Genomic DNA, 13833 nt, shown 5'->3' on the forward strand with positions numbered 1-13833 from the left:
GAGATCATCGCTGACCACCCGGCTGAACTCGTCCGCACCGACAGCCCCAACTTCCTGTGCTCCGTGCTGCCCTCGCACTGGCGTTGCAACAAGACCCTGCCCGTGGCCTTCAAGGTAAGAAGATGCGGCCGCCCCCCGCTCCCCGCCCCCGGCCGGGCGCTGCTGGACCTGCCCGCCGGCGTTTCCAAGCCCACGGGGGCCGGGCCCCTGACTCGGACGGCCTCCAAGGCTCCTACCTCGGTGGCTCTGACCCGAGGGACCCCCGTGTGGCCCTCTTCCTCCGGATCCCACAGCGGGCTCGGGGCTTAGTGACCCCGCGCAGATCCTTCCCTCTCCCACCTGTGCCCGTAGCCAGCACTTCAGCCCTTGTCCCCTTTATCCGTTCATCACCCCTGGAGCCTTCCGGCCAACTTCCCGACCCACTCCTCTGAGCGGTCTCCCCTCCCCCAGGAGCCCCCAGGTGCCCACTCTCGGCGGCGCCGCCGGGACGTGCTGCACCCCGCCCCCACTCCCCAAGAGCGAGGATCCCCGGCGTTCTCCCCCGAGACTCCCGCGTCCCCTTCCCCGGCATCCCGGCCGGGCCCGCACCGCGGGCCGCCGCGCCGCCCCTCCCTGGGATTCCGCGCTCTTCCCTTCCCAACCGAACGCCCTCCGCCCGTCTCGGCGCCCCCTTCTCTGACCCGCTTGCGCCTCGGCGGCTCCGGCCCCTCCCGGACTCGGGGGCCGGTGTTGGTGGGGTGCCGGCGCCGGGCGTTTGCGCCCGGGGCGGGGCGCCGCGTGCCGGCTGCTGGCTGCGGCGCGTGGGCCGCATTATCAGTATCCGAGAGGGTCGCGGGCGAACCTAGGGACTCAGGGAGCCAGTGAGGGGCAGACAGGACGGGGGCGTTTTCTCCGTCTGCAGACCCGCGCCCCTTCCCGCTACCGGGAGGAAGGCGGGGCTGCAGGGGTCGCCGCGCGCCCGGAGGCGGGGGAGCCCGGGAGTCCCCGGCGCCGGACCCTCAAGTGCAAGGCGGCGCGGGCCAGTGGAGGGGGCGGGGGCTCCGGCCGCCTCTTCCCCCCGGACCCGTTCCCCGCCTCGCTGCGCCCGGGAGGGAGAAGGGAAACCTGTGAAATGCCTTCGGCTCGCCCGCCTTGAAAACTGAGGTGATATTGTGCGATTCGCCTTATTCTTACTTTTAAGGACTCAGACCCCAAAGGTCCCTCCCGTTTCTGAGAGGTCGTGGGAGGCTCGGGCCCGTGGCCTGGGCGCCGAGGGAGTGACTCCCGGGCTGGAGAGCGCCCTGCGCGCGCCTCGCGGCCTCCTCCGCCCTCCCGGCCCGTTAGTTTGAGGGCGGGTCTCAGCAGCCGGAGTCGCGGGCAGCGGCTCCGCAGGTTGAGGGTGTAGGGTCCGGAGTCTCTCCGTAAGGCAATCGGGATCCCTCGGGCAGCCCTCGTCCCCTCGCGGAGCCCGCAGGGCCGGGAGCGTCCCAGGTTGCTGGGGAGATGGGGTCCCGGGCCGTGCTCCCTCTCGGGACTAGGCGCCTGGGATGGAGGGGGCGGTGAGCCAGACAGGGACGAGAGCGCTCCCAGGAAGATGCTTCCGGCCCTGTTTAGCCTCTGAACCCGCGAAGGTGGGCCTGGGTCCCCTGGGTTCTGGGATTGTGGAGAGCAGGGTTAGCCAGGCCTTGGGGGGAGGGGGGGGAAGAGAGGAATCCTGCCAGTTCCTCCCTTGTGGACCCTGGGGCCAAACTCCCAAGGGCCACTGGCAGTTCCCGGTTGTTGACCACCCCCTCCCCACGCGCACCAATTCAGATTCCGTGCGTGGGTGGCGTGGAAAGAAAGAGGAGTCCAGGTCAATTAGAGCTGGTTATCTCGCTGTGTCTTGTATCAGAACAGAAATCGAACGAATTGTTATGGAAAGGGGATGTTGCATTCTGGGGCAAGTTTCATTTTGTAGCTGGCTCAAGAGATGTGTGTGTGTTTTAACCGTCCCATTTCTCCTTTTATAAACCACCCATTTTGTAGGTTAAGCTTTTCTTCCTTGAAATATGAAAAGCTCAGAGTATAGGCGAATCGTAGAAATTTGGATTTTCACATGAGAGATATCTTTTACAATTCATCCTCCAAGGGCCCAGAATTTTCTAATTGGCCTTATGTGAGAGCGGAAATTTGCTTCCACGCCCCCCCAACCCCTTAAGACACAAACAAACAAAAAAAAAACACTGGATGAAAACAGCAAATAATACAAATAAATAGATATTTTATATATAAAATGCCACAAGTTAGGATATGAAAAAATTAAGGATAGGTGCCTACATTTTTAAAATATGTCATTTAGATGTCTGATGTTCTACATTCCGTTTATCCTGCTAAACACGTTTAAGGTATAACTATCTTGAACTATACTCTAACATATGTGGTGCTGAATTGATTCTGAGCGTTAATATTTTGGATAGAAAGGATGTTTTTGGCATAAAGATAGAATACAATTTAGTTAAAGCTATTCTCAGATAATTTGTCTATCTTCAGGTTTTCTCACTACCACCCTTTTAAAATTATTTTAAAAATAAATTGTTTTCTCTGCCATTCATCATACTTATTTTTAATTACAGATTGTTTACTTTTAACCAGTAAACAAGACCATAGATAACACACGGCCATATTAAATTGAATGTTTTAATTCAGATTAATTGAAAGTTAAATTGAGTTAACCAAAAACTTGACTTTCATGTTTTCCCACCCCCTTACCTGTGTTTAACAAAATTCAGATAGCGGGCGACAGCTGAGAGCCACTCAGTATAGAAGTTTTGTCTCTGTTGAAAACATGTGTAGATATTTGGAACATCCAGATTTTGACAATAATCTTTTTGTTTTCATCTGAATGTTAGTAAAAACAACCTCTTTTTACCTTACTTTCAAGATAAAAGCCTGTGAGCTGTAGACTTTCTAGACTCTTGCAACATAATCAAATACATGTGCAAAGAAGAAGTAATATGAAGAAGTCTCAGTTTTAAAAGTGGTGACAGCAATTTGGCTGTCATATTTAGAGCTATGTACACAGTAAATTATAATGTTGTTAGGTAGATAGCAGACAGGTAAATATATTTAACACAGGACTTAATTGTTGAGAAGTCTGGTATTCGAATCAATATAGTATTTATTGAGCTCATATTTTATGTCCGTGACACTGAGCTCGGCAAGGTAGAGAATCAGAAATGCATTCAGTAGACTGTGTTGTGATACGTTAACTTAAAACAGCACTTCAGAATGATATTGGCAATGTATTGTATTAAGACATGTCATGTATTAGAGCTGTTCATCTGATCTTGTTTTAGGATTATACGAAAGTAGTTAATTCATTTATACTCTGACATGTAAAAGTGCAAAAACAACTTGTATACTTTAAAATACACCAAGCTGTTTATTAGAGTTATATTTTTAACAAAGTTCTGCAGTTTTGAAATGTTCAGTGCTCCCAGGTGTCAAGGAAATGGAAATACATATTTTTAACCTTTCTCTCAGGTGTATCTCACTGAAAGCTTAAAATAGTTAAGGCATACTATTAGAAGATCCCAGGCCCTTTCTGTCCTAGGTAACTGTAGTGATGAAAAAGCAATATGCAAATTCAGCTCATTAGTTAATGGTCAGGTAGAAATAGTGGAGAGAACATGTTAGCCCTGTATCCAGTAGCACCCTTGTAAGTTAGGGGTCTGTCAGCATTTCCACCCTGAAGCCTGGTGTTCAGGGTTCATAACTCAGCTGCTTTAAATAGCTTCAAGCTGAAACACTATGCAGAAAATTTAAGTCCAGATGCATATTTTAAAGCTAAAAGTAGTGTAGGACTATTGCACTGTTTTAAGTTAGCAAACGCTGGACTATATATTTACCAGTATCATATGTTTTTCTGGCAATGTTAAAGAAAAAAAACACAGTTTTAGATATATGATCTATTGCTCATAGTTAATTCTGCATGTTTAATGATACCTTTCAGTATTTGTCATAAGTAGGGTTTCAAAATGATGGAGCAATTTCTATTTGAAAATAATTTTTCAACATCATTGGCCATTTTTCTCTTCATAAGCAAGTATGCAGCTAATAACTATTTGACATAATGAGTTGTAGTTTCCTTACATGTTTAATGATCAGATTTTATGTTTGTGTCTTTTTGAATGTAATTTTACCTAAACAAAGAAAAACCGGTTATTAAACCTGTTAAAACTTCGCTAAACCTACTGTGAGTTGCTGTGCAAAATTATGTAAATCGTAATAGATCTCAAGTTATGTAAAGACAGACACATTTTTGTGTTATGCCTTTAAATGCAATAAAAATTATTTGAAGTTAAAAATTTTAGGATTGAGTATATAAAACTTACTGGTAAGGTAACGGAAACAAATAATTTTAGATGGAAAATAAACACTCAGAAATTTTAGAAAACTTATATTTGAAAACAGGCATGGTAAAATATCGTTCATTATTTTCTCCCCATTGGCACTGCTGTTTGTATCCTTTCAAAATTCCAGAATATCCATTGTTAGATGATCTAAACCAGCTTGATACATGGCTCATAAGTTTCTGGCTTAAATTGAAGTAATTTCCATCAAATTTCTCTTTGACATGTATTTTAAAAATTATGAAATGATATTTTATATTGTGTTTACTCTTTTCTCTACAATTCAACCAGGTTTTTCTAAATTCTAAGTTAGATTCTAAGAAGTAACTGTAATATTTGTGAAACTTTTTGATAGTTAAAGTTATCTTTAAATAATTATCATAGAAATAAAACTTTTCCTTTTTGCAATTACTCCCTTACCTCTCTTTGTATTCCAAAGAAAGATTTGATAAGATTCTATCTTGAAAAATAATTATATTTCAGTTTTGCTGCAAGTGCAGTGTGCCCAGTGATATTGGTCTGTAAGAGTAATTGATTAGCGAAGACTAGACTTCTGTACGTGGAAATGTCATAGGCAATTTAAATTTCCATATAATAAGACCACAAAAACAATTTTAAGGGCCTGAGTTAATTCTCTGTTGTTCCTCTTTCAGAGTAACTCACAGATTTAGTCGTAGGGAGTCTCATAAAAATTTTCAATAGCGTTTCTAGAGTTAAATATTCTTTTACTTTATTTTGCACAAGCTCCGTATCATGTGATTTAAATGCTAGTTATAATGAGGTGTGCTAAATAAAGGAACTTCTTTCTCTATTCTAAAATGTCAGGACACAAAATTACTTCCCTCTTCCCCATGAAGTTTCTTGAATTTGTAGATTTTATATGTTAAAAGCACCTAGAAAAGTAACTGTCAAGTTTTCGTCACAAATTATTCTTTGCAGAACAACTTTTTGTACTGGGTAGTGTGGAAACAAATTTTAATGCGTGCTAACTCCTAACTAGTTAAAGGGCGATTTTTGACTACTCTCTACCCCTTAAAGTGTTTTCCATTGCTTGGGTTTGGTACAGATGAAATGTGTAAAAATTTCTTGATTCTTTTGGTTTTCTTTTAGATAAACACAGTCGAGAATCTCCAAGGGAAACTTTTTAGCTTCAGAGATCTACTTTTTTGTTTAAACCCTCAGACATATAATTACACTTCTGATTGATATAAAGTCACATACATTACTTCTTATCCCCCCTTTTTTCCTCAGAAAAACATTAGGCAATCTGCTTTGGTAGAGTGAATAGCAGAAAGAACCAATATATTTAGCCATTAAAATAGAATTCAGCCATAACAGGAAAAGTTGTCACTATATCTTGTTAGTTAGCAATTTTTTTTTTCCGGGCCAAGTTGTAAGCCTCATAGAAGACTCACACATTTTGTGATGACTTATTTGTTTTGTTATTAAATGTAATGCATAAAACATACCAATATTTAATTATACTGCTTAAGCAAAGAAAAATGGATTTATGTGTTTCACGCTTAGGGATCTTTTCTTTTGTATTTTCCCATATTGAATCAATTTTCCTTTTCTTCTAACTAAAAAAAATCCATTATGTTAAAAATATGCAGTAAAATAATAATGTCCCAGAGCTCTTAAAAATCTTTATATTGGGGCAGATTTCTTCACTTTTTTTAAATGAAATTTAGCCAGCCTGGAGTGAAACCCATCAGCAGTCCTCCTGTATCTCTCAACAACACCAAAAAACATCTCAGGACATGAAGTAAAGAATTACATATTCAATTGAACCCTTTAAGGAAGCTTATAAGTAAAAGCCTGTGTTTAGCACACAGCTGACTTGGAACAGAAGTTAGCCTGCTCATCTTACAAAAAGTACATGATTATAATCGTACTCCGTACTTATATAGTATCTTCTACATTTTACAGACTTTAAAAAAACGATTTCCAATTTATATTGGAAAACGGTAGTTTCAGGAGATGAAGTTACTTGAGATCATGGCAGATGTGTAACAGAGGTGGGGGAGAAGTGGGGCCTCTTGATTTTCGGTGCATTAATTCTCTTCTAAACAGTACAACTTTTCTACCTTCATTAGTGCACTTACTGGTTCCATATTTACTTTGACATAGAAAGCCTCACAGCAGGTGTTAAAACACAATATGCTGAGTGTAAAAAATGTCAAACATTCAGATGAATACTGGCAGACAGTCAGTTTTTTCAGTATTTCAGTATTTTTCAAATGTGCACATTTTTGGCATTGTGAATTCAAAAAGTTGAAAAGTACATTGCCCCTATCAGGGGTACAGCGTTACCTGTGTTCAGCAGCCACTTGAGGCCCTAGGTCAAGTATGCAGGAAGGAAGTCATGTTCTCAAGGGATTTACCCTTGACCTGGGAGACTTCTCACATTGAACAGAGTAACCGTATATTCCGGGTAAAGGATAGTGGGCATGAGTCCCTCTCTTCTGGGATGGTAAAAGTTGTCAGAAAACTGGTTTGGAGCAAGGGCATATTGCTGCTAGCTGGGGATGCTGACTCAACCTTTAACTGGTTCTCTCATGGACTGTTGGCAGTGGGAAGTGGTGCTCTTTGTGGAGCTCTTTCATTTATTTATTTCAAAAATGTTTATCAAACACTTACTCTGTGCCAGGCACTGTTTTGGGAGCTGGGTGTCTAGTGGTGAACAAGACAGATGAAGGCCCTTGCCTTGTGTAATTTCTAGTCTAATATAATCTGGGCTCCTAAGAGGGAGTCTCGTAGCTTTGGGCTAGCATATCAAAAGGAGTAGATGGGTCATTCCTATCCGTACTTTGAAATGAGGATCATTTGAGTCCAGTGGGATGCTCAGGAAGTGGTTTCTGTAATTTAAGGACGGCTTTAAGGTTTTAAACTGAATAACAAAGTGCTAAAGAAGGAATGGAACAGCCTAAGGGAACAGTAAGGGTGAAAAAAAATATTGACAAGTTTGGTTGTTTCCCTGGCTTGAGCAGAGGGTATAGTGGAGGGGTGCTAGGGTAGGGTTCAAGGGTGAGGGAAATGCAGCTCTAAAGTATAGTGATAATGTCTGTTTCATGACATTGTAAAGAATCTGCTTTAGTGAGAGTTACGTACAAATTGTATTGGGAGCATGGAATTAAATGCTTTGGTTTGCCTTATGGACATCTTGACAAGAGAGGGAGTAGCAGAAGGATGAGGGTAATATTTGCCAGACAGGCAAGCACACATGGATATTGTCATTGGAGGGTAGTGGGGCTACTGCAGCCAGAGCTGTGGCTTAGTCACCACATGGGCATCTGGAAGCCGAACAAGCAAGAGATGGAACTCATCTGAATATTATAGGATCCTGGAAGTTAGTTGAGAGAAAGGATGTTATCAAGGAGCAAGGCCTTAATTCATGGATTAAGAATAGTGTGTTTTATATATGACAGCAAAGACTCTGCACCGGCATTCCCTTCCGGGCTCCATGTTAATCAGAGGCACCAATTTGCAAGTTAGCCGACCCTGGAGTGTGATCCATGCCTTGCAGCAGTGAAAATGTTTATTAGACTCAAAGACTGATTATACTGGATCCTGACTTGCCCAAGTTAATGGGCTGCAGGTTAATTGTTGAAGATTAAGGAGGCAAGTGTGTCATTCCAAGAAGGCAGATGGGACAAGACAGAAGTTTGGCTAAGGGTGTATTTTCTGTCTGTACCAGTCATTTGTCGGTGGTCATTTTCAGCCTCTTATATATCTTTATCCTGTACCTAGACTTCAGGCTTCTTGATGGCTTTGTATATTCCATGGGTCCCACTGCAGAGTGGGCATTCAGTAGTTCTTTGCAGTGTGATTGAAAGCTGAATATCTAGCTCAAAGTGAGGAGATGAAATGTAGTTCTGGATACCACACTATATTTAGTCTTCCCTGTAGTCAGTAACTGTAAGGTTTCCCCTAAATATCTTCTCCCATAAAGCTGACCAGACTTCCTTTTTTTTTTTTTTTGGCCTGTGATCTGGATGAGACCACACCTCAGGGCGCTCCAGCCTGCAGACAGGCGGTGCCTTAATATGTACGATGCAATCTGCAGATGGGGCATCAGCTTTCCTTCTGTGGCATAATTCCTATGGACAACTTAACATGGGGATTTAATAAAAATGTACATGCATTCTGTGAAGAATCCAACAACAAATGAAGGAAACTTCTGCCTGCCTTTGGAATGGGTGGACCCTGAAACACTGGTCTCTTTGAAGTGGCATCCGAACCCATATGCAGATGCCTCATTCCTGTCTGCCATTACTGGACTAGAGCACTAAGTCCTGATAAGATGCATCATTTACCATGAGACTATATTCTCAGTTTTTAAGCTTTTCTGATGTGCCATTATTGTTGCTGTGTTTCCTGTTTTATGTAGGTGGTAGCCCTCGGAGAGGTACCAGATGGGACTGTGGTTACCGTCATGGCGGGTAATGATGAAAATTATTCTGCTGAGCTCCGAAATGCCTCTGCTGTTATGAAAAACCAAGTAGCAAGGTTCAACGATCTGAGATTTGTGGGCCGGAGTGGACGAGGTAGGTCTCTGATTTTTAATATGGATAATGGAATAAACACATTAGGATCCTCTGATGAAATGTAGGCCTGTCTGTATTCAAATCAGTACCTTCTACCGAATAGAATTACTAAAGGTTTTCTTTAAATACGTCCAGATGAGGTTGAGTGTTTTAGTGAGTACTCAGGCCTTTTTCATTTGTTTTATGATATTGAAAATTCAAACAGTGTTTTCAGAAGAACCAGTTCCTAATTTCACTGGGTGTGAGCATATAAGGTGGAGGGAGGGAAGAACAGTTGGAGGTTCAAGTTCTGAGTTACAGGAGCCAAGTAACTGAGTACATTCAGTGGCAAAGGGCAAAGAAAAGGGAATGCATTGGATCAAGTTCCTGATAATATCAATTTTGCTCGAAGTTGTAGCAAGGACAGCAAGCATAATGCTCTTCACTTATCACATATGTTACCTCTATAGGATTTAATTTACTTCTGTAAGAACCTATTTAAAAATCATGTTTTTTTACAGAAGGCTTTTCATTCGAATAAGTGAATAAGGTGTTACTTACGTTAGTATGACTATGTAGATGAATGATCAGGACTAAATATTTGTACATTATTTAAGAGTTTCCACCATCCACACCCCCATTCAAATATTAGGAATCCATCAAAAGATCAAAAAACAGAAAATAATCCCTTTTGGGGTTTTTATAGCTGTTTTATAAATGGGATTAATGTTCTTAAAAAAGTCTCAGAGAAAACCAATATTTGGCTTTTATTTACTTATTCTATAGAGAGACTTTTAATCATCATTCATTAGAAGCATTATGTTCATTTATTTATTGACTGAATCTAATATTTCCATGTTAAGTATTTCGATGAGAAGAGAGAAAATAGACCACTTTAGGACTGGGGTGAAATAAATTATAAAGACCTATGGGGTGACTTCAACCCAGGTTTGAATTAGGAAATAAGAAGCGTCAATTTTTAAACCATGTCCAATAATTGCCCTTTAGTTTGGATCAGATGTCAAATTATTACCATTGTAAAAACTTGATAAGGGAAGTTCAGGCAAGGCTGTTTCCGATGAGTAGTTTTAGTGTACTTTCTAGGAACAGGGCCAAGAAATTGTACTTTTTAACTTAAAAAAAAATGATGCATGCTAATGAGATACTGTTACTGAAAGGTTTGAAATAAAATGAGGCTCAGAGCCTCTGGTAGAATCAAAACTCAAGGGGTTATCTCAGCATCAGGTTTAGTTCACTTTCATTAAAAGAAAAAAAAAGACACATTCTGTCTCACTGTTGACTGATGAGGTGTGAAGTGTGTATGTGTGTGTATTCATTTTTTTTTTTTCTCAGTTACTGGTGCAGGTCCACAGTACAATTAAAATTTCTTTTTTCTAGTAAGAATCAAGAAAAAATTGAACACGATGATGTACCTGTATGCTCTGAGTTGCATCTTTCTCCTTATGTAATATTACTTTGTTTTGAACTAGAGTAATGAATTTTAGTATTTAAAAGACTGGGCGCTATACTTCATTTTACAGATAAAAACTAGTGTTTTCATTTATCTTGCTTTTGTATTATATAGATGCTCTATAACTTTTCTCTGATCAATTTGAGTAGAAACTATGGCAAAGTGATAGTGTACTTTGTAAACCCTCAACATATTTATTTAAGAAACTTCAAAGAGAAACAAAGGGTATGCACTGTTTTACTATATTGGCTTTCTGAGTTTTGGCTGGTTTCCCAAATAGCAATTTTTATATTTAAAAAAAAAAGACAGACTTAACTGCTTGCAGACTTTTCACGCATGGAAGATGAAGAAAGCTTCTTTTGATGAAGTGTAATTATGTCCAAACAGAGCTGACCCCCTCCCCCTATATTTCTTATGATCTTAACTGAAGAAAGTAGGATTTTTCCTTTGAAGCAGCCGGGACTTGGTGGAGGATCTGAAATGCTACAGTTTGCTGCCAGAGGCAGGATGGAGAAATTGGTCCAGACTTGTCTTCGAGACTTAGATTGGGGGTGGGGGGAGTGGGTGGAGAGAGAAAGAAAAATTGATTTATCACTAATAATAGATTTTTATATCATGACATTAACATTATATGAAAGGAAACAGTAATATCAAGCTGAAATGAAGAGGAAAAAAAGACAGAGAATACTGACAAGAGATACCACTCTTTGAAAAAAAAAATGGGTCAGTTCTTCAGTGGCAGGAAACCCTTTAACCTGCCCGTGTACCTGACCTGCTTTCTAACAGACTTTTTCCAGCTTCCTCTTTGATTTTCACACTTCTACATTTCTCTCAGGTTTTTAAGTGTGGGTCAACACGCTGCTACCATTGTATTTTTTCCCCAGCTATTTAAATTTTCTATTTCAGTAGCATTAAAAAATAAAAAAACACCAAGTTCCTCAAATGGTACAATTTTTTTCACTGGTAGATATATAAACTCTCAGAAATTGCAAAGCAGTTTTTGATTTATAAGGGAGTCACATCACTATTTACTCTGGCATTATGGGTTATCCAGTGACCACAACTTTTATGAAGTACTTTGGAATAAAAGTAGAGCATCGGTGAAACTTGCATTAAGTGAGGAGTGGCTTATATTTTTAAATTGTCTTTTCCTTTTTTCTCCTTTATATTTTAAACAGAAGTATTTAAAGTGACTTTGGTCCTTAAGTTTCCTTGGTGTGTTTCCTCACTTTTGACATCAAGCATGTTGCTTTTAATTTACAAGCACTTCTAAGCACCTGCAGTGTACAGAGCATAGTACTTGTCAATTTAGGATACAATCCCTGCTTATAATCTTAACTTTCCCGACAATTTCTGACAGCCCCTTGGGCTAGGTTGGAATTGTCTTTCAATGACAGTTCCTATGTGTATCTCAGAAAATATATGACTTGAGGACACATTGCAGAACTAGTTCCTAGATGAAGCCAAGGATGCTACAATTAGTTGTCTAATGAGCGCTAGCTCCTTAAGAGCCTGCATTTTTATCGCTTATTATGGAAAGTAATAAACAATGGGATTTGGGATTTTTTTTTTTAATTTAAGGAAGTCATGAATATACATATAAACATTTGATTTAACGAAATGTATCACTGTTTATAGGGGGAAGAACAAATTACCTAGTTGGGTGGAAGTTTCTTGAACATTACGTTCATGTTCCTTCTGAAGGGGCAATGAGAAGTGGAAGGAACCTCCTTGGTTTTTGTTTTAGTTGTTGAAGTACATCTTGATCCTTAGGATTGGATTTTAGAAGACCGCCGTCGGACTCAAATACTTGTTTCCTTTCCCCCAAACCCACCTCTTTTTAAAAGAGGTCTTTATAGAAAACTGGTTCTGTTTTGAACATTTAGATGCTTTATCTTGGAGGGTGAATTTTATATTTGGCTTTTGTTCCTACCTAAGGTGTTCCTCTGAATTTGGGAGAAGCATCGATGCCTTTTAATATCCTAAGTGCGTTGTAAAAGTCTCAAACAGCAATACTGTTAGAACCGGTTTAAACTCATGGGCAGTGTCTCTAGCAGGTTATTTAGAGTCATTAAGGACAATTGAGATGTGTACGTCCTTGATTTATGAAGATTTGTGCCACAGATGACAAGTGTCTTCCAAGCACTGCCCTCAAAGCCACTGTTAGAAATGCGATCCTGACTCACAGACCGTTGATCCAACCCAGAATGGATCTTTTTACGGTTTAATGCAAATTAACTTTCAATCTAGGGGTTCAGCCCATTCATTCCTCCAGAACTTCCCATTGTTTTAAGGTCCTGATCTGAATCCAGTGGCTTCCTATTCAACTTTCTAATCTCCATTTCTGTAGACTTTCAGTTTTCTGTGACTAGTTTAGACTCCTGGATGCCTTATTCTTCTGGTTAGTCTTAATGTTTATAATAAATCCTCTGTTCCCCAACCAGACAATTAAATTACTTAAATCCATGTAACATTCAATATATAATGGATGAAATACGATATATCAGTGACACTTTAAGAATAGATGATTTCATCATTCTGGCTGACATACTACATTAGTAGATTTATATTTGCTTCTTGGTCTGATAGAGCTATTTGGGACACATGTCACAATAAATTACCTATTAATTTTTAAAAATGTTCTCTGACAAAGTTAAAAGGAAGAGCATTAATTTTAGGGTCTGGAAGACCTGGGTTCAGGTCCTGATTTTTTCCATTTATTAGTTGTGTGGTTAAATTACCAATACTCTCTGGGCTTTGGTTTCCTCATTTGTGAGGTGGGGGTGATAAACCTTACTGGGTAGTATTAAATGAGATAATGTGTATGAAGCGACTGGCACTTAATAGGTTTCTAATCAATATTCATTTTCCCTGTACCCCCTCCCCCTGCATCTCTCTCTTTCCTATTTTTTTTTTTTTCCCGGCCAAAGTATAGCCAAAGAGACTTAAAGCTATATATACAGAGTAACAAATGATATGCGTCTTAAACATTTTTTAGGAACTTACGTGGTCTGGGTTGAAAAGAAAACCCATTCACTAGACTTGACAGCCAAAGACCTGTTCCACATTAAGCCTTGTATATAACCTGTTCCATATTAAGCTTTGAAAAGATTGCATTAAACTTTGCATTGCTACATATTGTTTAAGATTTGTGTTTTGATTTCATACCCTCTGCTTTCAGTAAAGGGAAAAACAGTCTCTGACCAAAAAACAAAGCAAAACGAAATGAGCTTTTTTAAAGATCTGTCCCAGGAGCAGGCTAAATGAATGCTCTGGCTTGAGATTGCTGAATGTTTTATTGAGTCACTGCTTCACGCCCACCTCTTCCTGTCTTGTAACAGTTTGCAGTTTTGACTATCTGACATGACTAACCGTTGCAAATCTAACTGATTACAACTGTCAGTGAGTCTGGGTAACAGAGTCTGGTATCTTCTGGAGAAAGCAAACATCCAAATCTGCTCCTAAA

The 13833-nt window shown here is 40.5% G+C and overlaps 1 protein-coding gene across 6 annotated transcripts in view; it reads left to right on the forward strand.

Moving 5' to 3' along the window:
* Positions 1-6: 6 nt before the first annotated feature.
* The window catches only part of RUNX2 (RUNX family transcription factor 2), a 126351-nt gene continuing 112524 nt past the window's right edge, over positions 7-13833 (forward strand). Inside the window, exons 1-2 of one of the 6 annotated variants that reach the window (XM_024765888.1) lie at positions 7-114; positions 8761-8917. In XM_024765888.1, the coding sequence (XP_024621656.1) occupies positions 8806-8917 (112 nt within the window). In that variant the 5' untranslated portion in view covers positions 7-114; positions 8761-8805. Of the gene's footprint in view, positions 115-896; positions 1144-1485; positions 1611-8760; positions 8918-13833 lie in introns of those variants that run through there. The other 5 variants (XM_024765885.1, XM_024765886.1, XM_024765887.1 and 2 more) reach the window with 5 other exon arrangements.

This window comes from Neophocaena asiaeorientalis, unplaced genomic scaffold (genome assembly GCF_003031525.2).
Source record: "Neophocaena asiaeorientalis asiaeorientalis breed wild unplaced genomic scaffold, Neophocaena_asiaeorientalis_V1.1 scaffold46, whole genome shotgun sequence".
Lineage (NCBI taxonomy): Eukaryota > Metazoa > Chordata > Mammalia > Artiodactyla > Phocoenidae > Neophocaena > Neophocaena asiaeorientalis.